This window comes from Podarcis cretensis, assembly GCF_951804945.1.
Source record: "Podarcis cretensis genome assembly, chromosome: 14".
NCBI lineage: Eukaryota > Metazoa > Chordata > Lepidosauria > Squamata > Lacertidae > Podarcis > Podarcis cretensis.
In genome coordinates, this window is record NC_137183.1 from 3,061,594 (window position 1) to 3,087,450 (window position 25,857).

Here is a 25,857-nt window from a genome sequence, read left to right on the forward strand (position 1 = left end):
ATTTTTGCAAGTTTGACTGGGGTCATGTACCACCTATATATCATTTTCATAATATTCTCTCTTAAGGCATTACATGCCGTGAATTTCATACCGGTGGTCCACAACTTTTCCCAGTCAACAAACATGATATTATGACCAACATCTTGTGCCCATTTTATCATAGCCGATTTTACCATTTCATCCTCAGTATTCCACTTCAACAGCAGATTATACATTCTCGACAGTATCTTAGCATTGGGTTCTAACAATTCTGTTTCCAACTATGATTTTTCCACCTGGAAACCGATTTTCCTGTCAAAATGATAGGCCTCTCTTACTTGAAAATAATGTAACCAATCTCGCACCTTGTCCTTAAGTTTCTCATAACTCTGCAATTTCACTTTGTCTCCCTCCTGCTCCAAAATTTCCCAATATTTTGGCCAATTAGATTCCATATTAAGCTTTTTCAGGGCCTTTGCTTCCATAGGTGAAAGCCACCTTGGGGTTTTATTTTCCAATAAATCTTTATATTTCATCCAGACATTAAACAATGCTTTCCTGACAATATGGTTTTTAAATGCTTTATAAATTTTAGCCTTACCGTACCACAAATATGCATGCCACCCAAAAACATTATCATATCCTTCCAAGTCTAAAACGTCCGTGTCTTCAAGAAGTAGCCAATCCTTCAACCAGCAGAAAGCTGCTGCTTCATAATATAACTTAAGGTCCGGCAGGGCAAACCCCCCTCTTTCCTTTGCATCAGTAAGAATTTTATATTTTATTCTGGGCTTTTTGCCCTGCCAGACAAATCTAGAAATTTCTTTTTGCCACTTCTCGAAGCAGTCCATTTTGTCAGTGATTTGTAACGTCTGAAACAAAAACAACATTCTTGGCAATACATTCATTTTGATAACAGCTATTCTACCCAGTAAGGAAAGCTTCAAATTTGTCCAAATTTCAAGATCTTTTTTCACTTCTGACCAACACTTCTCATAATTATCTTTAAATAGATTTACATTCTTCGAAGTCAAGTTCACCCCTAGGTATTTCACTTTTTTCACCAATGTTAAACCTGTTTCTTCCTGAAACCTTTCCTTCTCTGCTGTTGTTAAATTTTTCTCTAAAACCATAGTTTTAGATTTATTCAATTTGAAACCTGCCACCTGACCAAATTCTTGTATTATTTCCAAAGCTCTTTTAGAGCTAGGGATTGGCTCCTGTAATGTCAGTACTAGGTCATCTGCGAAGGCTTTAAGTTTATAGTGTTTAACTCCGACCTGTATACCCTGAATCTGTTGGTCCCTTCTAATCATGTTCAGCAAGACCTCCAGGACTGAAATAAAAAGCAAAGGGGAAATTGGGCAGCCTTGTCGTGTCCCTTTCTCAATCTTAACTTCTTCTGTAACTACATTGTTCACTATTAACTTTGCCTTTTGTTCTGAAAGTGCCTCTCATTTTTTTTGCCCAAGTGCAATACTTTACATTTCTCCCTGTTAAAATTCATCTTGTTTGTTTTGGCCCAGTTCTCTAATCTGTCAAGGTCGTTTTGAAGTGTGATCCTGTCCTCTGGGGTGTTAGCCACCCCTCCCAGTTTGGTGTCATCTGCAAATTTGATCAGGATGCCCTTGAGTCCATCATCCAAGTCGTTGATAAAGATGTTGAATAAGACCGGGCCCAAGACAGAACCCTGTGGCACCCCACTAGTCACTCTTCTCCAGGATGAAGAGGAACCATTGATGAGCACCCTTTGGGTTCGGTCAGTCAGCCACTTACAAATCCACTGAGTGGTAGCATAGTCAAGACCGCATTTTACCAGCTTCTTTACAAGAATATCATGGGGCACCTTGTCAAATGCCTTGCTGAAATCAAGGTAGGCTACATCCACTGCGTTCCCTTCATCTACCAGGCTTGTAATTCTGTCAAAAAACGAGATCAGGTTAGTCTGACATGACTTATTTTTCAGAAATCCATGCTGACTATTGGCGATCACAGATTTCCTTTCTAGGTGCTTTCTAGGTTAAGGGGTGATATGATAGCCATGTTCAAATATATAAAAGGATGTCACATAGAGGAGGGAGAAAGGTTGTTTTCTGCTGCTCCAGAGAAGCGGACACGGAGCAATGGATCCAAACTACAAGAAAGAAGATTCCACCTAAACATTAGGAAGAACTTCCTGACAGTAAGAGCTGTTTGACAGTGGAATTTGCTGCCAAGGAGTGTGGTGGAGTCTCCTTCTTTGGTGGTCTTTAAGCAGAGGCTTGACAACCATATGTCAGGAGTGCTCTGATGGTGTTTCCTGCTTGGCAGGGGGTTGGACTCGATGGCCCTTGTGGTCTCTTCCAACTCTATGATTCTATGATTTATTTTCAGCACCTGAATGTTTGCATCATGCTTCTATTATTTTTTCTTATTCAGAATACTTACACCCCACTTTATAGCCCCAAGGGACTCTCAAAGTGGCTTCCAAAAAGTTCTTTTAAAAAAGTATAGGAACAGAAATTGCAGAGCATCCATAAAGTGCCAGGATTATGCAGACAGTGTTAGAGGATGCTAGCAATAGCTCAGGCTGAAACTGGGCTCAATAAGCTTTTCCATCTAATCTCCCTCATGAGCAGAATCCCAGCATACCAAGTCGTAAATATCAGAGAGCGAGAGAGAAGGTCCCGGAAGGGCTCTCCATACTCCATGCGCATGCTGATAGCCAGGGCCGGTTCGGCCATGAGGCAGGATGTGGTGGTCCCCTCAGGCAGCAGATCTGGGCTCCTCCTCCTCCGCTGCAGCTGCCCTTGCAGCAATGGAGCACACTTGTGGAGGGCGGGCAGAGGGTTGCCTTAAGCACCGAAACACCTCAAGCCAGCCCTGCTCATAACTCTGGCATTTTGCTGGTTGGAAGAACAAGGCAACAGAAGGGGTAGGACGTTTCTGAGTCTGAACTATTATCAGAATGGTTGGGAAAAGGCACAGCCCACCCCACACCCCCACTGCTCCAAAAGAAACAGTAATGTGTAGCTGCTGGTGTGGATAGTCCACTACGATTTTGTAGCAACAAATGACAACAATAGCACTACAAATAGTAGTAGTAGTAGTAATAGTAATAATAATAATAATAATAATAATAATAATAATAATAAAATAAAAAAATTATTTATACCCCGCCCTCCCCAGCCAAGGCCGGGCTCAGAGTGGCTTACAAGCAATAATAAAAACAAGTTGAATGATTACAACTTAAAAACAAAATTAAAATACAACATATTGAAACATTAAAATATTAAAATGTAGCCTCATCGCAGGAAGGAAAAGAAAAAAGAAAGAGAGGGAGGGAATCAAATTGGCTCCAAGCCAAAGGCCAGGCGGAACAACTCTGTCTTACAGGCCCTGCGGAAAGAAATCAGATCCTGCAGGGCCCTGGTCTCATGAGGCAGAGCGTTCCACCAGACTGGAGCCCGAGTTGAAAAGGCCCTGGCTCTGATCGAAGCCAATCTAACTTCCTTAGGGCCCGGGACCACTAGGGTGTTGTTATTTATGGACCTTGAGGCTCTCCGTGGGGCATACCAGGAGAGGCAGTCCCGTAGGTACGAGGGTCCTAGGCTGTGAAGGGCTTTAAAGGTCAAAAGCAGCACCTTAAATCTGACCCTGTACTCCACCGGGAGCCAGTGTAGCTTGAAAAGCACTGGGTGAATATGCTCCCATGGCAGGGACCCCGTGAGGAGCCTCGCTGCAGCATTCTGCACCTGCTGGAGTTTCTGGGACAGCTTCAAGGGCAGCCCCGCATAGAGCGAACTACAGTAGTCAAGCCTGGAGATGACCATCACATGAATCACTTTGGCCAAGTCAGGGCGGGAAAGGTAAGGGACCAATTGCTTGATGTGGCGAAGGTGGAAAAATGTTGCCTTGGCTGTTGCTGTAACCTGCGCCTCCATGGAAAGGGAGGCTTCAAGGATTACACCCAAACTCTTAATGGAAGGCAATGGCACTAATTGGGCCCCCGCAAGAGAAGGGAGTTGGTCCCTCATCCCCATGCCATCCCGACCCTGCCATAGGACCTCTGTCTTTGAAGGATTTAGTTTCAATCGGCTCTCACAAAACCATCCAGCCACAGCTCCAAGCATCTGTTTAGTGTGTCTGGGGCCAAGTCGGTGTGGCTATCCATCAGCAGATAGAGCTGAGTGTCATCAGCATATTGGTGACAGCCTAGCCCAAAGCTCCGGACAATCTGGGCAAGGGGGCGCATAAAGATGTTAAAAAGCATTGGGGCACTCCACACACCAAGGAGTGGCGTGACAACATTTCCCTCCCTAGTGCCACCCTCTGTCCCCGACCAGAGATAAAATAGCACAGTCAGTTACGGGCTATGCCCTGTATCCCCACGTCTGTGAGGCGGCCCTCCTAGGCAACGGCCACCTGCCCACAACTCCCGAGCCTCCCCAGATTTGTCAAAACAAAGGGGGAAGGGGGCAGGAGATCTGTACCTCCGGACGTCCCTGGTTCTCCCTTGGCAGTGGCGGCGGCAGCAAGCAGCTCCTGAAGCCAGCCAGAGCCAACTGCACCACCAGGCTGGCTCTGGGCTGCTGAGGCTGCCACTGCCACGTTTCCTGGGGAAAGATTTGCAAATCTGGGGACATTCCAGGGATGGAATTTGTCTGGGAACAGATTTGCAGATCCGGGGACATCTGGTATCCCTAATCTATCTACCTATCTACTCGCTATAGTAAAAAATACCATTAAAAACTTTTCTGTTTATAGGTGACCGCTGTGGGTTAAAGCCTCAGCGCCTAGGATTTGCCGATCGAAAGGTTGGCGGTTCGAATCCCTGCGGCGGGGTGCGCTCCCGCTGCTCGGTCCCAGCGCCTGCCAACCTAGCAGTTCGAAAGCACCTCCGGGTGCAAGTAGATAAATAGGGACCGCTTACCAGCGGGAAGGTAAACGGCGTTTCCGTGTGCGGCTCTGGCTCTGGCTCTGGCTCTGGCCAGAGCAGTGATGTCACGCTGGCCACGTGACCCGGAAGTGTCTCCGGACAGCGCTGGCCCCCGGCCTCTTGAGTGAGATGGGCGCACAACCCCAGAGTCTGTCAAGACTGGCCCGTACGGGCAGGGGTACCTTTACCTTTACCTTAGGCTCCCAGCCTGCTTACCAAATGCAATTCAGACTAATTAGATTTCCTGGGAATGGGGTTTGTAGGGACTCTTTCAGGTCCTGCTGGGAGACAAGCAAGCAGATGTGTGTGTTTATGCATGACACAGATTCTTTTACTATGAAAATGTGCCTACGCCTCCCCTAGCTGAGATCATTGTGGAAAATGTGCCAGCGTTTGCCTTAGAGGCAGTTTTTTCTCTCTGTGTGTGACAAAGGTTGGAGGATTTCAGAGCGATCATCTGTCTTGGGAGAGGCAAGGAGGTTAGTGTTGCTTTACTAATTGGGAATCCTATTTAGTGGAGAGGAGCAGATAGAGAAATGACTGTGATGTTGACCTTTTCAGCTGGCCTCTGTCTGAATTTTGCTGCTATCGGAAGAGTCTGGGAGAGCCAGTTTGCTTCTGCAGTCCTTGGGTATCTGTCCTTTAGAAATTCAGTTTTAGAAGTGATTGGAGAGTCTGTGAGCTTTATTTTTTTAAAGATTTTTTGGATGCAGCTGAAGCCTTATTTACATAGGCTGGCATAGCCAATGTTCAGGAATTTATTTTTATCATTTTATCATTTATTAAATCTGTAGATCTCAGGGCAGTTCACAACATAAAAATACAATATAAAAACACAAAATACATAATAAGAACAAGAACAAAACAAATCAGTAACCCCTCACGCTCCCCATGCCTCCTCCCACAAATTTAAAAGGACATAGAGAGAATTAAGTTCTTAACCCGAGGTACCACTGTAAACAGACCTTCGTTGGCAAGGTGATGTCTCTGCTTTTAAAGATGCTGTCTAGGTTTGTCATTGCTTTTCTCCCAGGAAGCAGGCGTCTTTTAATTTCATGACTGCTGTCACGATCTTCAGTGATCATGGAGCCCAAGAAAGTGAAATCTCTCACTGCCTCCCTTTCTTCCCCTTCTATTCGCCAGGAAGTGATGGGCCCAGTGGCCATGATCTTAGTTTTTTTGATGTTGAGCTTCAGACCACATTTTGCACTCTTCTCTTTCACACTCTTTAAGAGGTTTTTTAATTCCTCCTCACTTTCTGCCATCAAAGTTAATAATAATAAATTTTTGCTGTTGTTGTTGTTGCAATTAAAGACCCACAAATAGAGCAGCCGACAATAACTCTTGAAAGGGCATGATTAATAATTTTTACCCATGTGTCAAAACACGACCATTTATTCTGTTTAAAGCAGGCTTATTGTGATTATGGGATTGACAAACAAGGCTACCACTTTTCTTAACTTTCATTTTATGAAAAATAGAAGAGCATCTGCCCCACATGAGCCAATTCTTAATTAGGGCTCTGAGTATCCTGCACTAGAAAGAGTAAATTCTGCACCATTGAAGAAAAATATAATATAACTTAAAAGCCTTAAACCAGACTTCCCCAAGGTGGTGCCCTCTAGATGCTTTGAACTACAACTCCCATCAACCCAGCTAGCACAGCCTGTAGGATGACCTGTACATCAGCTTGTCACCAATAACATTCTTGCAGCTATGATAAAACTTCGAACTAAAAGTCTATGACCTGTTGTCAGGGAACTGCCATCGGAGCCAGAGGGAGAGGGAGGGCTCCAGAGGGATTCCGGAGAGCGTCCCAGGAGGGAGAGAAGCAGCCCATCTTTTGGGGAGGGAAATCAGCGTAGCACCAGTGGAGAAGGGGGGCAGATGGGGGACCAGCGGGGAGAGCACGGGTCCTCCGCTGCCCACACCCTCCCTGCGCAGAAGGCTTCCGCGCAGGGAGAGTAGGCGGAGACTAGGCTTCAAAAAGCTTCTTTGCTGGAAGAAGTTCAAGAAACGCCCACTGACGGATTCTGCAAGCAATTGAGACAGCCATGGGTGAGTGGCTGTCCGGACAGAATAGGGTTCACCCAGGTAACTCAGCCAGGTGTGGCGACGACTTACACACGAGCAACCCCTAGAACCATTACACCTGTGTTTCTGATTTCATATATTCCAGGAGAACAAACAAGGGATTTCTAGGCACGGAATAGGCTGCTGAATGCTCAGTATTCATTATAAACCTCCCCCAGTTTGTTGTGTTTGCTAACTGCTGTTTTGGAACCAGGGAAATGACAGGACAGCAACATTTGTTCCCAATTTCTTCTCTTTTATATCACAAATGAAGTACTGTAGAGTAGATTAAGAAGTCACACCTCCACCACCGCAATCTGTAATCGTCAACTTGTCCCTATTCTACATCTTTCAAGTTGCTGTACAGTTTCTCTGCTTACAACTTGACTTTCATGTTCCTCTTGGTGTTTCTGGGAAAGGGGAAAATGATTACCCTCACAAGTGTGTAGTTTTCATAGCAGCATGTTTCCACACCCTGTTTTAAAACCTAGCTTAGTCCAGCAATCCTGCCATGCAGCTTGTTGCTCCCTCTGCTTTTCAGTATCATTAAGGTTATATTTAAGACTGCTTTGAAAGCACAGGAGAAAAAAATATAAAGTTCATTGGCCCACATAGATAATAGAATTTCTAAAAGCTTGCCTCATTCATGGAGCCTCATGACAACCCCATGGAGAAGGCAAACCCATTTTATCCTGGTGAATTATAGATGTGTGTCTAAATATACTTTGAGTCACCATAAAAGACAGAAAAGACCATCTCTGTGCCAGTATCTTGGATTAAAGAGCAGTTTCAGCTTGGAGAATTAGTTGCTGATTGCCAGGGATGATCAAGTCAAGGAAGCAAGGCTGGGCATGGAGTGAACCCCTTGCGTCTTGTTTCATTCATGCCATCAACTTGCCCCTTTCCATAGATATAGGGTGTGGTCCCATTGGGAGGAAGGTGGCTGTCACTGAAATGAATCAACTCCTCCTATGCTGCTTTTTAATCTTCTCTCCCTTCTAGCTAGTATTCCATTTCTGTTGCCTTTCTTTAAAAAAAAAAGATTGTAGAGTTGGAAAAGTTTCACCAGTCCAATATCATAGGATCTTGTCAGGCAGACAGCCGAAAAGCAGCTAAAGGATTAGTCTTTCTTTTCCTTTTTGTCAAACCTTTTTTATTGAGTTTTACATTTCAAATTTAAGCATTAAACATCAACATCATATTTTGGATTCCCTGAATCCTTTGACTCCCCTCCACCCTTCCATGGTTACCATTATTGATCTTTTTTCAGCTGCTTCACTTATTTTCTCTATTTTTAAAAATAATAATACATTTTTACCACAGTTTTTAGTACATTACAAGCATTACTCAAATCCGGCCAAAGTTTTCAGTTGTTTGCAGTGTTTTCTTAAATACATTGTAAATTTTTCCCATTCCTTCTTAAAAGTCTTCTCTTCCTGGTTTCTGATTTCCCCAGTCAATTTCATGATTTCAGCATAATCCATCTTCATCATGAGCTATTCATCTCTGGTTGGGACTTTATCTTCTTTCTATCTCTTGGCCAGTAGTATCCACACTGCTGTCATTGCATACATAATTATTTCTGCTCCTTTGGTATCTCTGCACCTAAAAGACCTAATAAAAAACCCTCTGGTTTTTTCACAAACGCTATTTTAAACATTTTTTATAAATCTTTAGAAATTCCCCAAGATGAAAGTTGGATATTGTGCCCAATATCTTGTGCTCATTGTATCATTACAGATTTAACTTCTTCATCTTTAGTATGCCACTGTAGCAACAACTTACACATTTTGGAAAGTAACTTCACATTGTTTTCCAATATTTTTCAAACTCAAAGTTTAGCTACACTGACTATGGGTATTGTTTGAAATAAAAATAACATTATTGGCAATACATTCATTTTCATAACTGAAATTCTTCCCCCAGAGTGATAAATAGGAAACCCAGCCAGATGGGCAGGGTATGAATAATAAATTCCTCCTCCTCCTCCTCCTCCTCCTCCTCCTCCTCCTCCTCCTCCTCCTCTTCTTCTTTCCAGGTTGCTACATAGTTATCCTTAAAGATATTTATGTTCTTAACTGTCAACCAAACCCCCAAGTACTTCACTTGCTCTGGATCCATTCCAGTCCGGCTTCCGCGCTGGTCATGGGACCGAGACGGCTCTGGTCGCCCTAACAGATGATCTCCGCAGGCAGCTGGATCGAGGCGGGTCGGGGCTGCTGATTCTTCTAGACCTGTCAGCAGCCTTTGACATGGTCGATCACGAACTCCTGGACCACCGCCTTGCCGACGTGGGGATCCAGGGCACAGTCCTTCAATGGCTGCGCTCGTTTCTCTCTGGTCGGGGACAGAGGGTGGCGCTTGGGGGGGAATTGTCATCCCGCCACTCCTTGGTGTGTGGAGTGCCTCAGGGTGCGATTCTCTCCCCGATGCTTTTTAACATCTTTATGCGCCCCCTCGCCCAGCTTGTCCGGAGTTTTGGGCTGGGTTGCCATCAGTATGCTGATGACACCCAACTCTGTTGATGGATGGCCATCCTGACTCGGCCCCAGACACACTGGCGAGATGTCTGGAAGCTGTGGCTGGATGGTTACGTGGGAGCCGGTTGAAGTTAAATCCTTCGAAGACAGAGGTCCTCTGGCTGGGGCGGGACGATATGGGATTGAGGGGGCAACTCCCATCTCTCGCGGGGGTGCAATTAGTGCCAGACCGTCCGTTAAGAGTTTGGGTGTAATCTTCGATACCTCCCTCTCTATGGAGGCGCAGATTACAGCTATAACAAAGGCGGCATTTTTTCATCTCCGTCAAGCTAAGCAGTTGGCCCCTTATCTCTCTCACCCTGACCTAGCCACTGTGATCCATGCGACGGTCACCTCCAGACTGGATTATTGTAACTCGCTCTACGTGGGGCTGCCCTTGAGACTGACCCAGAAACTCCAGCGGGTGCAGAATGCCGCTGCGAGACTCCTTATGGGGTCTTCGCTGCGAGATCACATTCATCCGGTACTATACCAGCTGCACTGGCTCCCGGTGGAGTACAGGATCAGGTTTAAGGTGCTGGTTTTAACCTTTAAAGCCCTATACGGCCTAGGACCCTCGTACCTACAGGACCGCCTCTCCTGGTATGCCCCACAGAGAAACCTACGGTCTGCAAATAATAACATCCTCAAGGTCCCAGGCCTCAGAGAGGTTAGGCTGGCCTCAACTAGAGCCAGGGCCTTCTCGGCTGCGGCTCCAATCTGGTGGAACGCTCTGTCACAAGAGACTAGGGCCCTGCGGGACCTGACATCCTTCCGCAGGGCCTGCAAGACAGAGTTGTTCCACCAGGCCTTTGGTCAGGGCGCAGCCTGACTCCCTCCTCTGGCAACCTGCACAGAATCTTGCCTAATCAGTTGCCATTAATTTGATTTTAATTGATTTTTATAATGAAATATTTTTAGAATGTGCGATTATCTGATTGATTGTTTGATTGTTTGATTGTTGTTAGCCGCCCTGAGCCCGGCTTCGGCTGGGGAGGGCGGGATAAATATTATTATTATTATTATTATTATTATTATTATTATTATTATTATTATTATTTTTCCCCAATTGTCAGTTGTGTTGCTAGTTGTAGTTCATTTTAATTTTGTTCTGTCATATTTTTCACCAATACTTTCATTTTGTTTTTATTTAACTTGAATCCTGCTACCTGTCCAAACTCAGGTATTTTATCTAATACCCTTGGTATAGTCACCAACAGGTTTTCTACTGCTATTACAAGGTCATCTGCAAATGCTCTCGGTTTGTATGCTTTGCACCCAACTGTTATACCTTTTATTTCTTCACCAGATTTTATGTTCCTCGCCAGGGTCTGTAACACCAAAATAAACAATAATGGTGACAGGGGACAACCCTGTCTTGTCCCTTTTGTAATTTTAATTTTTTCTGATATTACGTTATTCATTATCAACTTTGCTTGCTGGTCTGTATAAATTAGTTAGTCTTTCAAGTCTTCCAAGAGGGCAGAAGCTCAAACAAGTTGCTCACTAGGAGTTCTCTGTGGTGCTGAAACTAGGAGCTTTCCTTGGTGCTGACTTGTTCTGTGGGCTTCTCTGCAAGATCTAGCTCCCTTACGTTCTGTGCACCTGCCACTCCTCCTTTTTGTCCCTTAAAGCACTTTTGTCTCCCCTTTTTTCAAGAACTTTATTTCTATTTCTCTCTTTAAGAAGATAACTTACCTTACTCTTTAAGAAGATAACTTACCTTACCTGTTGTGAGGATGAACATGGGGCTAAAGGACGATGTTTGTTTAGCCCTTAGCTCCTGGGATGGAGGGAGGGAGGGAGAGGGGGGCATGTGTGTAAGAAATGCAACAAATAAATAAATGAGAACTGAAACCAGAGCTTCAATAATAAGGAGATGTCTTTTTAAATGATATAACAGGGGGATCAAAGGAGGAATTTCAAAAGGCACTAGACTTCCTGTTTAAACTACAGACAGGTGGTGAGGGACATTCACAAGGCAATGGAGCAAGATTTTAGACAAATCTCTCCCCCCCTCCCCCCCCCCCGCAATTGGTTAGAAGAGAGACACAAGAGAGAGTGATGAGTCACCCTTTCAGCTCTGCAGAGGCGTGAAGCTGTTTCCAACTGAGAGCAAAACAAGAAGCAGAAAGACTTGTTTCCTTTGGCTCTGAGAAAAACACATGAAATATAGTTTGCTCCCCTTACAAAGGACTCCATTTTTATTTTCTTGAGAGGTGTGAGAAGCTTGTCTCTGCAGAGCATTCTCTTATTTGCTCTGTGACCTTTAAATTATCTGTTGTATTAGGGAGCATGTTTAGACAAGCTAGAGAAACACATCTATCCATCTCACTTTTGATTTCCTTTCTACAGGGATTATTGCTTGCCCATTTTTAATTTCCACTCAGTGCTGGCTTTTGTTTCATTAGTTCCTGACATGCCCCAGATAGACATATAGATAGATGGAATGTTCTGTTTATATGGCTTCAAAAAACAGTGCTGGCCAACTTGTTGCCTCTGAGCCAAATCTGATTTGCAAAACATATTAATCTGTTTGTACTGTCAACAACCATACTGAATTTTAATCAAGGTACTGATAACAAGGTGGGCTGCAGCTTTTGCCTGTAAGGAAAATGATCTTTTTTCCTTTACAAGTTATGAGAGAGGCATAAAAAAGATAAAGGTAAAGGACGCCTGGAAGGTTAAGTCCAGTCAAAGACGACTATGGGGTGCGGCGCTCATCTCGCTTTCAGGCTGAGGGAGCCAGCGTTTGTCCACAGACAGCTTTCCGGGTCATGTGGCCAGCAGGACTAAACTGCTACTGGTGCAATGGAACACCATGACGAAAACCAGAGTGCATGGAAATGCCATAAAGACATAAGAGCAGAAGAGCTCTGCTGGATCAAGTTATCTCATCAAGCATCCTCTTCTCACGGTGGCTTAACAAAACTCCGATCCAGAAGGGAGCAAGGCAAGGGTGTCCATTGTCCCCATTGCTTTCATTTTGGTTTTGGAAGTCTTGCTTAGAAATATTAGGCAAGATGAGAGAATTAAGGGGATAAAGATCAAAAGGGAAAACTGTAAATTACTGTCTTTTGCTGATGATCTGATGATACTTCTGGAAATCCCTTTTCAGGGAGTGGAGTCTTATGAATAAATTAAATGAATTTGGCATGTTAGTAGGTTTTAAGGTTAATCGTCAGAAAACGAAAATCTTAATAATTAAAAACAAAAGACTGATGGAGAAAACTGAATTCCAAATTAAAAAAAGTAAAGTATAGGCATCACCATGACAAATATAATTACTTTGAAATGATATACAATTAATGTTAAGAAATGGATGGACAATTTAAAAGGATATATTAAAGATGGGAAAAATTAAAACTGTCTTTACTGGGTAGAATTTCTATAATAAAGATGAATATAATGCCAAGAATGTTTTTGTTCCAAACAATACGTGTTATAGCTAATGACTTGCAGTTCAAACAATGGCAAAAAAATTTATCTAGGTTTTTATAGCAAGGGGAAAACCTATAAAACTTTACAAGATGCAAAGGAAAGGGGAGGGTTGGGTGTACCAAATCTAAAAATGTATTTTGCAGCTTGTTGTTTAATGAGGATGAAGGAGTTGTTGACATCAGGGCTGAGTGATATCTACTTTCCAACATCATAATGTATATCCAGTTAAACCTTGCGATATGCCAATATATTATGATGTTGGAAAGGAGGAAAGAAGAAAGGGAGGAAGGGTGCAGTTGCCGGCCACACAGACAATCAGCTTCACCATGCACAGCTTCTGCCAGTTCCTGGCAAGGGCGTGCGCCGCTGAGCACATCAGCCAGGGCACCACACAGCATGGCACCACGCACACAGAGCCCCAGAGGCCACCGGCCTCCTCAGATCTGTTAGCCATGACTCACCCAAACAATAGCCTCTTGCCATACAGGTGGCAGCTACTGGGAGCAACCGTGATGGGGGCACGAACCAAACATGTTCTGCTCAGACTTCATTCCACTCAGTGATCAGTGTGAGGGAGGAGGCAACTTGCCAGTGCTCACACGGCCAGAGAAACCAGCTGAGGGGCTGGCGGACCCCACTCACATCTTGGGCTCCTGAGGCAATCGCTGGGCTGTGGAAGGAGGGAGTGGGCAAACATCAGGTGGCTTGATTAAAGTGCACGATGCTGGCTGCAGTCGGGGTGAGCGGGGATTTGCAATACATTGCCTGCTCTGAAATTCTGAAATTGCTTTTGCACTTTTAACTTTAAACTGGTTTCAGGCAATGTGTCAATACATCACCCAGTTGACATTGAGAAATGAGAGGATTTTGGAAAAAGGAGGACATGACCTGAAGTTTGGATGACATGGATATTTGTATTACGATAAAGTTAAAGTTAATGTGGATTTTAAAAATCAGTTTATTAGAAGTGCCATGCTAAAAATTTGGAATAAATATAAACCTTGGTTGTTCCAAAACACACCCTTTATAGATTTCACCACAACAAGCTTTTAGCAGAAAAGAGATGACAGGCAAAGAGAAATGGATAACGTACCGAGAATTAATAGTACTGCATCAAGGAGACCACAAAAATAAAAATAAAGAAGCAATTAATTAATAAGGGAATGTTACAATCTTCATTGGTTAGAGAGGTTTAAGCTGGATAAAAAGAATTTTTGTATAGAGCAAGAATAGACAGGCTTTGAAATTCAGCTGTTCCCAGATGATGATTTTGCTATTGCAAAACTGTATAAACTTACTGAAATTTGAAACCAAAAAGCAGGTTAAAGAATGCACGGGCAAAAATAATTGGTTATAATGTATTGACAGAACAGTGGGAACATAAGTGAACTAAGGGTTAAAACTTACATTGTGTTATTAACATAAATAAATCTTTTATAAAATGATTTATCATTGGTACTGAACTCCTGAGAAACTATTCAGAATGGATAAAGGTGTTTCAAACGTTTGGTAGAAATGCCAAAACACAAAAAATGTTGGATACAGATACATACCATATTTTTCGCTCCATAGGACACACTTTTCCCCCTCTTAAAAACTAAGGGGGAAAGTCTGTGCGTCCTATGGAGCGAATGCAGGGGGGAGGCAGGCAGGAAAAGCCCCCAAGAGCCGCACACAAGCTTCGTGCAAACTGCAGCTGCACTCCGGGGGCTTCAGGCAGCTATCCGCAAGCCTTCGGAGAGCAGTGGGAGTTCTCACTGTGCTCAGAAGGCTTGCGGATAGCCACCTGAAGCCTGGAGAGCGGGAGGGGTCGGTGCACACTGATCCCACTTGCTCTCCAGGCTTCGCTTCACTGGAGAGGCGCTGTACAGTTTCCCCTCTCTGCACAGCGCCCCTTCAGCGAAGCGGGAGGAGAAATGGAAGGGGCTCCGTTTCTCCTGCCGCTTCGCTGCAGGGGCGCTGAGCAGAGAGGGGGAGAATTCTTTTCCCCCTGTTCTCCCCCTCCTATGGTCCGGTGCGTCCTATAGAGCGAAAAATACGGTACATTGATACTGCAAATTTCAAAGGTTAATATTCAATTGAAGCCAGAATTCTGTATTTTAGGGTTAATGAATACACAACTGGAAAAGTATTTGGGGAGATTACTCCAATATATAACCACAGCGGTGAAATTGTTATATGCACAAAGATGGAAAGATTCAGCCCACTATAGAAGAATGGCTGATAAAACAATAGGACTTGACTGAGATGGCAAAGTTAGCGTATTTAATTAGAGAAAAGTCATTTATGACATTTATTAAGGACTGGAAATTTCTTATGGACTTTTTGTGAGAAGGAGAAAATGAACTTATAATATATGGATTTGAAGATTGAAAAGATAGTGGCTTACAGAAGATAAAATGGTTGGGTCTTAATGAGTGAATAGTATATTTGGCTGCAGGACAGAGAATTGCAAGTCCTTTTATTTTTCTTTATTTTTCTTTGGAGAGCATGTGGAGCAACCCATTTATTTATTAGACGTGATGTCTAAGATATTTGGTCATTTTAGATAACCCTGGTCTTGTGAGACAGTGGAAAACGGGAAGAAAGCAAAACCAAATAGGACAACAGAAGCAAACAAAGAGGAATCACCACAGGCAAATCCTGGGTAATGCAAAGATACAAGGAAGTGATATCACAACTTCTGTAAAACCCACCTGCCATTTTGTGGCATCAGTGGAAATAATGGGGACTGGTTGGGGAAGTTCAAAAGATGGCTAAGCTGTGCCTGCAATTAGAGAATGATGGAATATGTAACGCAAAGGAAAGCTAACTGGTAATCAGGACACACAAGAATTAATTTTGTGTTGAGAATATGAATCATTTTGTCCTGGATGGTAAAATCAGCAACCCCACAAACAGGGTGAAAACTCCAGCTACACACAGCTGCAGTACTGAGAGAGCTGCCTGGTTGTGTTAACTGCATATGTAGACTTCAGGCAAAGAGAGAATTTTGTAAAAATCATACTCCAGCCCACATCCAGATCTTGAGAGCTGCAGCAGAGAATAATAAGCCTGAGCAACAGTAGAAATAATAAGAGGAGTGAAGTGAGCCCAGGGAATGCTAAGCAGTTACAGGACTGACATTGCTGTTGTCTGGGTCACTTAGCAACTGGCGAAGCAAGCGATAAAAGTGAAAGATCAGATACTTGGGAGAAAAAAGAAACAGTAGGAATTAAATAGGGGGGGGGACCCTTTTGTATTTACTAGGGAGGAGTGGATGTCCCCAGCTCTATTTCAATATTGTTCTCTGGGCTTGCGCTGCCCCATGTCCCATTCCACCTGTCTTCTAATTTACCAGAGAGAAATTCTTGCATTAATTGTGGTACATGGGCAGGTTGCTGCAGTTTTCAGTTCTGCATCATTATTGTTTTTACAGGTTTGCAATGTACAGACTTAATCAGACCCTTGCATAAAGGGGGATATTGATGCAATCACATCATTGCTTCAGGATACATGCTGTCCATAATCAGCACACATGTGCATTGATTAAACAGCAGCATGCACAGCCTTGATGGAGGTTTTGATGGGAGTATGTGATTATATCACCGTTCCCTTTTATGTGGCTGTGTCTGGACTGATGCACGTATCCTGTGCATTAGTAACCAGCAAGTGAAGGGCCTCCCTTACTGGATTGCATTCCACCTGAACAAAGTTTCAAGTAAAACATGGAACAGTGGCAGATAGCTGATGCATTGGTGCTTCTTTCAAAGGAAAGCCATAATGAAATCAGGGGTTTATGGCCAGGGAGTTCCAATCAGTGGAGCAACTCAAAGTTTAGCTGAGGATGCCAATTGGCTATTCTACTTTAGTGGCTACAGGTGAAAGGCACCAGAGAGAAGAATCCAAAAAGCTCCCTGCTGGGTCAGGCCAGTGGCCCATCTAGTCCAGCAACCTGGTCTCATAGTGTTGAGACAATCAAGACATGAATGCAACAGCACTCTCCCATATTTGCAATTGCTAGCAACCCCCTGCAAAGAAGGAATCTCAACTAAAACATCCCTGACAGATGGCCATCCAACCTCTGCTTAAAAACCTCCAAGGAAGGAGAGTCCACCACCTTCCAAGGGAGTCCTTTCCGCTGTCAAACTTGAGAGCTCTGGCATCTACTGGAGCTAAACCAATAAAGGCCCTTAACTTGCGTTGGATCTTGCCTATTTTGTATCTCCTATTGTGAGGTTGCACCACTGCCACTCACCTTCAGATGTTGTTGGACTTTTATGATCAGGGATGATGAGAGTCGGAGTCTCAATAGCATCTAGAGTCATTAAATAGAAACTAAGTAGGCCCCTACTAAGGCCACCTTGAATGGCCATCTTTCAGGGATTTTTAAATCATGATTCCTGCACTGTAGGGGCTTGGACTAGATGACCCTTTGGGTCCCTTCCAACCCTACAATTCTGTGTTTCTATTTCCCCCAGCAGTTTGGGGAAGCTGAATTGCAAAAGTCCATCTCCATCTCACCCTTCACTACACCATGACCAACACAGTAGGACCCTTTCCAGCAGAACAAGGTGAAACTGAGTGGCAGCGGCATTTGATCTTGCCATTTCCCCCCAAATTGCCAGTCAGGCATGGATGAGCTTAGGGTTGATCTGGGTGTTTGTAATTCTCGTGCTGTACCTTTCTTTTTTCTGCAGACTGGAGAGCATGTTTGGAAACTGTGTCAGGTTGCGTTTCTCTCCAGTGCTGTAAAGTACATCTATATTACAGCCCTTGGGCAACGTCTCTTCCTACCTGAAAAATGTGTCTTCCCTGTTCTCACACAATAGAGTAATTGCATACTGAAGTAGTGGATGAACAGTAATACAGCACTGGGGCTTTTTGCTCCCTTCCTTCCATTAGCCACTTTCCTTTCTGTGAATATGGCAGAGTGACTGTGGGTGGAGGAAGGACCACCTATGCACCTGGGTTGTGCTGGGTGCTCATTCAGAAGGTGGGGCTACAGCTCAGGGACAGGACACTTGCCTTGCATGCAGAAGGGGCCAGCGTGATTCTCCAGTTAAAGGATCAGGGAACAGGAGAAGCGCAATCTTCTTTCTGGCAGAGGCCCCAACGAGCTGATGGCAATCAACACGGTCAATACTGGGCTTGGCAGACAAATCATCTCACCTCCTGCAAGGCATCTCATGGTGCTGCTCATGGAATAGTTCTGTTTCATGGTTCTATGACTGGACTAAGGTGTAGAGGCAGTGGTGCACAGCATTGGGAAGTCAGGTCAGCAGTGCAGGACCCCCCCCCCCCAAAAAAAAAACCTGGCTATTTCTGCCCTCGCAGACACAGAAGAAAGGGTTCCCAGTGTTGTGACTCCTCATCTTTGGGGGATGCTGCTGAGAATTTGGCTTGGGAAGAGGAACTGCCCTCAAGGCTGGCCTCAGATGCCCCTGCCAATGCAGAAACGCTGGTGCAAGGGGAGCCCATCATATCGGTAACCCTCTAGCCTTCTCTGACTGGTAAAGAACATACAGCTTTTGAATTCAGGATCTCAGTTAATAGGTCGTTCAGGTTAGTTCTGGCAGATTCCTGCCCATGTGGAAATTGTTCCCAGTGAGACTGACGGCAGATCTGGCTGCTAAGGAAGCATTGGGACTTAAGGATATTGGCAGTGGAGGTCAGAAGGAGTGAGCAGCAAAGACAGTGAGAAAGACCGGTCTCTTGAACAACAGGAGAGATTTTCATATTTTCAATTTGCAAGGGCAACAGAAACATGTCAGTCTGTTTAGCATGTTGACTGGACTCTGTGCTCTTCAGAATAGTTTGTTTAAGGTCGGGAGGATTGAAACAGAATCTCTGCACTGTTTGTAGGGTGGAGGAAACAGCTGAAAACATAGCATTTAATTAATTAATTAAAACTTTTATGCTGCCTGATCCTAAAAAAGTCCAGTGCTGAAATCACATTTGGGCTCTGCAGCTATGGTCTTAGAACGAAGGGTCAAGACATTAAGACATTTAGGAATGGCGCCTGAATTAGGTCAAGCAAATAGGGAGGACCCAAAGCCTGCTCGATGGATCAGCCAGCGGCGAAAATTAGATGACAGGAACCTGGAAATGTGTGCTTCTGCTGTAACCAACTCATTTCCTAATAGTAGCTTGCCTCCATAAGATCTCCATAAGTAAATTTGTAACATTTGTTTAGTTGTCACCTGGAGACAAATTTGGAGTAGTTCAACAATCTTTCTGTTAGAAATAGTTATTTCTTGGGGATTGAGAAGTCTTCAGATGGAGTGCTCTGCTCCCTGTTTTCAGAGGCATTGGGCAAAAGGAAGTACATTTTTCATCTACTCATTGTCAGCATGAAAGGGAGATTGCACTGCAAGAAATGTCTGTGATTGTACAAGTAGATGTCTCTCTTTCTCACGTTATGAAAGTAAGCACATGATCCCATATACAGCATCTACAGTAAATAAATGAATGTAGAATATTAAGCAAGTGCTGTAGAGAACCTGGGGGGTTGGCCATTGTTGCCAAATTCACATCATGCATCCAAAGCGCTATACTACCACTTTAAACAATCATGGCTTCCCCAAAGAATCCTGGGAACCATAGTTCGTTAAGGTTGGTAACAGTTGTTAGGAGATGCCAATGACGCACCCCCAGAGCTATAATCCTGGGGTAGTTTAACAGTCAGTTTCTTTTACCAGGCAACTCTGAGAATTGTAGCTCTGGGAGAGGAACAGGGGTCTCCTAACAAGGCGGAGGACAGGGGGAGAGTATATGTTATTGCGGCCCCCTCCTTTTGCCCTGTTGGGAAGGAGGAAGATGAACATGGGAAGTTTGTGGATCTCTGGATTGCCAAGTCTTTCTGTGTGTAATTAACAGGTCACTCTCCATCTCTTTTCTCCAGATCACCTTTTTCATGCTCTTGTCGGCCGTCTGTGTGATGCTCAACTTGGCAGGTTCCATCCTCTCCTGCCAGAATGCTCAGCTGGTCAATTCCTTAGAAGGATGTCAACTGGTGAGTAATGAAAAACACATTATATTTTCTTTTGAAACAAATACTGATTTGAAAAATAAAATATATATAAAATAAAAATTACAGGAAGAAATGGAGATTTTTAAAATAAAACTGCAAAGCTTGGTGGTCATTTATTGGGAGTGATTGTCAAAACTTAAAGGTGAGCTCCTCCCAAGAGTCTATTACCATGCCATCACAGACCTTTCATAACAGCTGCCTGGGTTGCTTCTAAGGAGAATATCCATGCAAGGATGTCTGTTGGTGGACTGAGAAGATTCTATTCATTCAGTGCAATTCTGCAGCCACCCGATGCATAGAAAATTTGCAGTCTTTCCTCTCTCATAATGACACACAAAAATGGAGGGAAATTTGTATGAATTTTGAAGGATGGTTGTGCTTTGATCTGCATATTATTTCTCAGAGGGGCAAATTAGGTATGTTCATCTTTGAATGTGAACTGAAGCAAATCAGGCAAACTTTAAGACAACTGATCCAATAAATTCCAAAACTTGATAATAGAGAAAGGACACCAAGGAATAGCCAGTGACCCCAGACAGGCAACAAGGACGGAGAATCATAGCACTGGAAAGAACCTTGAGAGTCTAGAGCATCCAGTGACCCTTCAGATATTGTGGCCTACAACTCCCATCATCCCTGACCATTGGCCATGCTGACTGGGTCTGATGGGAGCTGGAGTCCAGTAACAGCTGGAGGCCATGTTGGCTTCTGCTGATCTAGTGCAGGATCTGCAATGCTGGGGTCAGCTAGTACAGCATCCTTGAAAGATGGCTATCCAGCTTTCCTTCCACTGTCAAGCGGTTCTTTCTTTATTGAAGTCTTGTCAAGTGTTTAGGTTAAATCTGCTCCCTTGTATTTCCCATGCATTAGTTGCCCTCTGGAGCAAAAGGGAAATACTGTGCTCCAACTTGTATGCAGCAACCCTTCAGATATTTGAAGAGAGCTATCGTCTCTCTCTTGGACCTTCTCTTCTCCACGCTTAATACACCCAACTCTTCCAAGTGTTCTTCATAGGACTTGGTTTCCAGGTGGGGGTGAGAGCTGAATTTCATGTACTGATGTGAACTCTGCAGTATGCTATGACTGCAGGCTTTTGGTAGTTCAGATTTCTTTATAGTCCAGTTTTCAAATTTAATTTCTTATTGTGGGGAGGGGAGACCAGGGAAGCTGCATATTTATCATTCCAGTGGCAAATGAGACACTCAGCCGTGGGTGAAAACATGCAGATGCTTAAAGAGATGTTGCAAACATGATTGCAGTTTAATCAGGGGTCTGCTTGGTCTTTAGATTTAATGAGATGTATAAATTGGTAGGATGAAGCCGTCGGAAGTGCAATCCAGCGGGGGAAACTCTGAAGAGGAAATAATGCTGATGAAATTGCAAAATAAATCAAGACAATTGTGTTACGGGCTTCTTTTCTGAACGTAGAGTGGTAAAAATTAGCTTTGGAGGGCAGTTTTATTGATTCTGACTCAACAATGGCAACCCAAAACACAATTAATGCCTTCTTATAGTTGCAAATGGGAAATCAGGGATATTAAACCCTAGGAAATATTAGTTGCTTTGCACTATAAAATCTGGTTATCCCTTTTCCATTTCCCTCTATTTATAATTTTAATTAAAAGAGGACCCCCTTACAGCATTTCCTCTCTTGCATCTGTCTGCTTGCTTTTTATGCCAACAAGCATATTTGTTCTCCTGGAGACTTGATGTCACCCATTAAGATGCACAGCATTCACTCAGGGCAATCAGGTCTGTGTTTATTTAAGACAATCTGGTAGTGCAGCTTTTTAAGATCTAGTAATCCAAACCGAGAGATAGAAGGGCTACTTAATACTTTTCTCCACATTTTGCATTTCAATTGGACAATTTTGTTACTCTTGTTCATGCAGCTGTTCTTAAAAGGATTCAAAAGATAAATGGCAATGGTTTTTCCTGTTCCTAGACTGGCATGTGTAACAGAGACTTGGTTGGATGAAGCAGATGGGCCTGTCCTTGCCGCTGCTTGTCCACCAGGTTTCTCTTACGCACAGCAACCCAGGTCATGTGGGCGGGGAGGGGGGTGCAGTGATTTTTAGGAAGTCATTAGCTTGCACCAGGCATCCTATTGGGAAGACCCAGTTTTCTGAGTGCATGTTCTGGAAGTTGGGCAATAGGGGCAGTACAAGATTCCCTTTGGTGTACTGACCTCCCCACTGCACCAAGGATTCCCTACCTGAGCTGCTTCAGGTCGTGGCGGATAATTTTAACATCCATGCCAACACAACCTTACAAAGGGGCCACTCGGGACTTTGTGGAATGCATGGCTTCCATGGGGCTGTCCCTGAATAAGTTTGGCCCAACTCATAGTCGTGGACATGCCTTAGACCTGATGTTCACCTCTACGGATGTGGGTGATCTGACACTAAGTAAAAGTGAAACAAAAGAAGTGCCATGGTCAGATCACTTCCTGGTGCAACTTCTCTGTGACCCTTCCCCTCTGCAGGGAGGTGGGACCGATTCATAGAATCATAGAGTTGGAAGAGACCACAAGGGCCATCGAGTCCAACCCCCTGCCAAGCAAGAAGCACCATCAGAGCACTCCTGACATATGGTTGTCAAGCCTCTGCTTAAAGACCTCCAAAGAAGGAGACTCCACCACACTCCTTGGCAGCAAATTCCACTGTCGAACAGCTCTTACTGTCAGGAAGTTCTTCCTAATGTTTAGGTGGAATCTTCTTTCTTGTAGTTTGGATCCATTGCTCCGTATCCGCTTCTCTGGAGCAGCAGAAAACAACCTTTCTCCCTCCTCTATGTGACATCCTTTTATATATTTGAATATGGCTATCATATCACCCCTTAACCTCCTCTTCTCCAGGCTAAACATGCCCAGCTCCCTTAGCCGTTCTTCATAAGGCATCGTTTCCAGGCCTTTGACCATTTTGGTTGCCCTCCTCTGGACACGTTCCAGTTTGTCCGTGTCCTTCTTGAACTGTGGTGCCCAGAACTGGACACAGTACTCCAGGTGAGGTCTGACCAGAGCAGAATACAGTGGCATATGATTCGGATGGTCCGCCCCCGCCACTTAATGGATCCAAATGGTTTCCAGAGAGTGGTAGGGGAGGTTTTATCCCATGTTGATGGCCTTTCAGCTGATTTCCCTGGTGGCCCGCTGGAATGCGGAGTTAAGCAGGGCTATCAACTGTCTGGCTCCGAAGCGCCCTCTCCGATTGCCCCGTGGTTTTCACTGGAGCAGAGGGCGATGAAACAATCGCTGAGATGGCTAGAGTATAGGTGGTGGAAAACTCACTCTTAATTGGAACAGACATGGGTTAGAGCTCAGCGTCAAGGCTACCAAGTGGCAATAGCAATGGTGAAGAGACCTTCTTCACCATCTCTATTGCATCTGCAGAAAACAGCAGCAGGAGACTCTTTCAGGTGGTTCACAGTTTAATGGAACCACCTTTCCATCGGGTCCCAAGATCTCCTGCAATGATTTTGCAAAGTTTTATGCAGATTAAGGGGCTCAGCTTCGGAAAGAGATAGACTTCACCGTGGGAGCAGGGCCGGGGCGGGAGAGTGCTAGAGTCTTGTCTAGTCAGGTTGCGTGGGATCAATTCCAATCTTTTACCTCCGAGGATGTGACCAGGCTGCTTGGACGAGTGAAACCAACCACCTGTCTCCTTGATCCTTGCCCATCCTGGCTAATAAAAGTGAGCCGGGAAGGGCTGGGGCGATAGGCTCTGTGGAGTGGTGAATGCTTCCCTCTGTGAGGGAGCCTTTCCAGGCCCACTGAAAGAGGCGGTTATTAAACCGATTTTTTTAAAAAAAATCTTTGGAATCATCCAATATGGCCAACTATTGCCCAGTCTCAAATCTTCCATTCTTGGGCAAGGTGATTGATTGAGTGAGTGGTTGCTGAATTATATGAATTCTGCATATAAGTTAAATAAGCAGGGAGACAATATGCAGCCTTGCCGTACTCCTTTCCCAATTTTGAACCAATCAGTTGTTCCATATCCAGTTCTAACTGTAGCTTCTTGTCCCACATAGAGATTTCTCAGGAGACAGATGAGGTGATCAGGCACTCCCATTTCTTTAAGAACTTGCCAGTTTGCTGTGGTCAGCACAGTCAAAGGCTTTTGCATAGTCAATGAAGCAGAAGTGGCAGTCCAAATATTTTACTTATTTATCAAAATTTCCATACTGCTTATCTGTAAAAAAATAATAATCCAAAACAGAAGCAGTATTATTATTTCTGGCTGGGTTTCCCAGTCTAAGCTGGAAGGGGCACTTCCATAAATCAGCCATGAAATTTCTGCCACTCGCTGAATCCCAGGCTCTTGCATTAAGCAAGGAGGAGAAAGTGTCTCTTTCTCAGCCCCCACCCTTCACAAGGCCATTCTCGCATCTCCTTGCACACATGCGGAGTGTGTTTTGGCAAAGAGCATTTTTAAAATAATAATTTTTATTAAAGATGTTCATGGTTCACAAAACATGTGCATTGTCTTTTCTCAAATTGTATAGAGAATGTTATGTTGCCATCTTTTTTGGTATTCTTGTTTTGAGTGATTTTTTTACGACACCTGTTTGCTAATAGTCTGGAGTTTTTCCCTCCATACACATGGAAGCAGGACTTTGAGTATAGGATGTTTATCATTGTTTTGTTGATGTCTAGTGAGTCAAGGGCCCGTCTCTTTTGTTCTATAAGTTTAAGGAATCTTTTAGCACCTGTTCATTTGTATTGTGATGAGAGGGCTGTGGTTTTTTGTTCTATTTTGCTAATCTTTTAGGTTTGTTGTTTAAGAGATGCTTTCTCTTTTATGCAGGCTCCTCTGCTAACCGCCTTCATTGTGTCCCAAAGAAGGGGGGGGGGTGTTATATTGTCTATATCATTTTATTTGAAATAGTTCTGGAGGGTTTTCATGAGGCTCTCTCTGATTGATTGATTGATTGATTGATTGATTGATTGATTTGTGGTTAGGATGGGACTGAAGGATGGGGTGGTTCGTGTTTCCTCTCCCATTCTAAGGGTAGCTCCTACTGGGGCCTGGTTTGTGACTTTAATGTTGCCCAGGAGGATCAGACCTGGCATGAGCAGAATGCTATCCGGTCTGGACATTGTGCCGTGGTGCCCAGATTGGAACGTGTAGCTGGTGTCTCCCAGATATATTTTTGCCCCATATGTTGCAAAGGCCTCAGTCTCGTAGCATTTTTAGCAGGTTGTAGGAGTCTCTAGTTGTTTGGGGTTTCCCTCAGAGGAAAGTTGCTCCATGGGCGCGTGGGGTGGTTGTCTTTCAGGGAGATGCCTCTCATATTAAGGTTGACGTCACCTCCCAGGATTGCTATTACTTCAGAGAAAGAGAGGAATTGATTTAGTGTTTTCTGGATGAATTCTATTTGTTTTGAGTTGGGGGCATATATGGAGCCAATTGTCAGTTTGGTTTTGCCATCTAGTGTCCCTTTGGTGAAAGTAAATCTACCTCTTTTGTCTTTTAGCACTGTCATGGCTTTAAAGTTCAGGTCTGAACTTTATTATTATTATTATTATTGTTGTTGTTGTTGTTGTTGTTATCGTTATCGTTAACGTTATCGTTATCGTTATCATTATCATTATTATTATTAATTATTAATTATTATTATTATGGCTACACCGCTAGCCTTTCCTGAGCCAGGTGCAACCCATTGTTCACTGAAGCGGGGTTTGCTCGGGAGATTACATCCTTTTGGTGGATTGTGTTCTTCCTGTAGGAAGGCAATTTGTGGCTTCATGGTTAAAAATTAGACGTGGATATTGTAAAAGTACGGGTGGGAGTGGGACGCAGGTGGCGCTGTGGTCTAAACCACTGAGCCTCTTGGGCTTGCCGATCAGAAGGTCGGCGGTTCGAATCCCCGTGACGGGGTGAGCTCCTGTTGCTCGGTCCCTGCTCCTGCCC

At 44.1% G+C, this 25,857-nt stretch overlaps 1 protein-coding gene across 2 annotated transcripts in view; it reads left to right on the forward strand.

Moving 5' to 3' along the window:
* Positions 1-25,857, forward strand: part of ENTREP2 (endosomal transmembrane epsin interactor 2) — a 211,486-nt gene that overhangs the window by 128,676 nt on the left and 56,953 nt on the right. For both annotated transcript variants that reach the window (XM_079953278.1, XM_079953277.1), the window contains exon 3: positions 19,814-19,924. In XM_079953278.1, the coding sequence (XP_079809404.1) occupies positions 19,814-19,924 (111 nt within the window). The remainder of the gene's footprint in view (positions 1-19,813; positions 19,925-25,857) is intronic.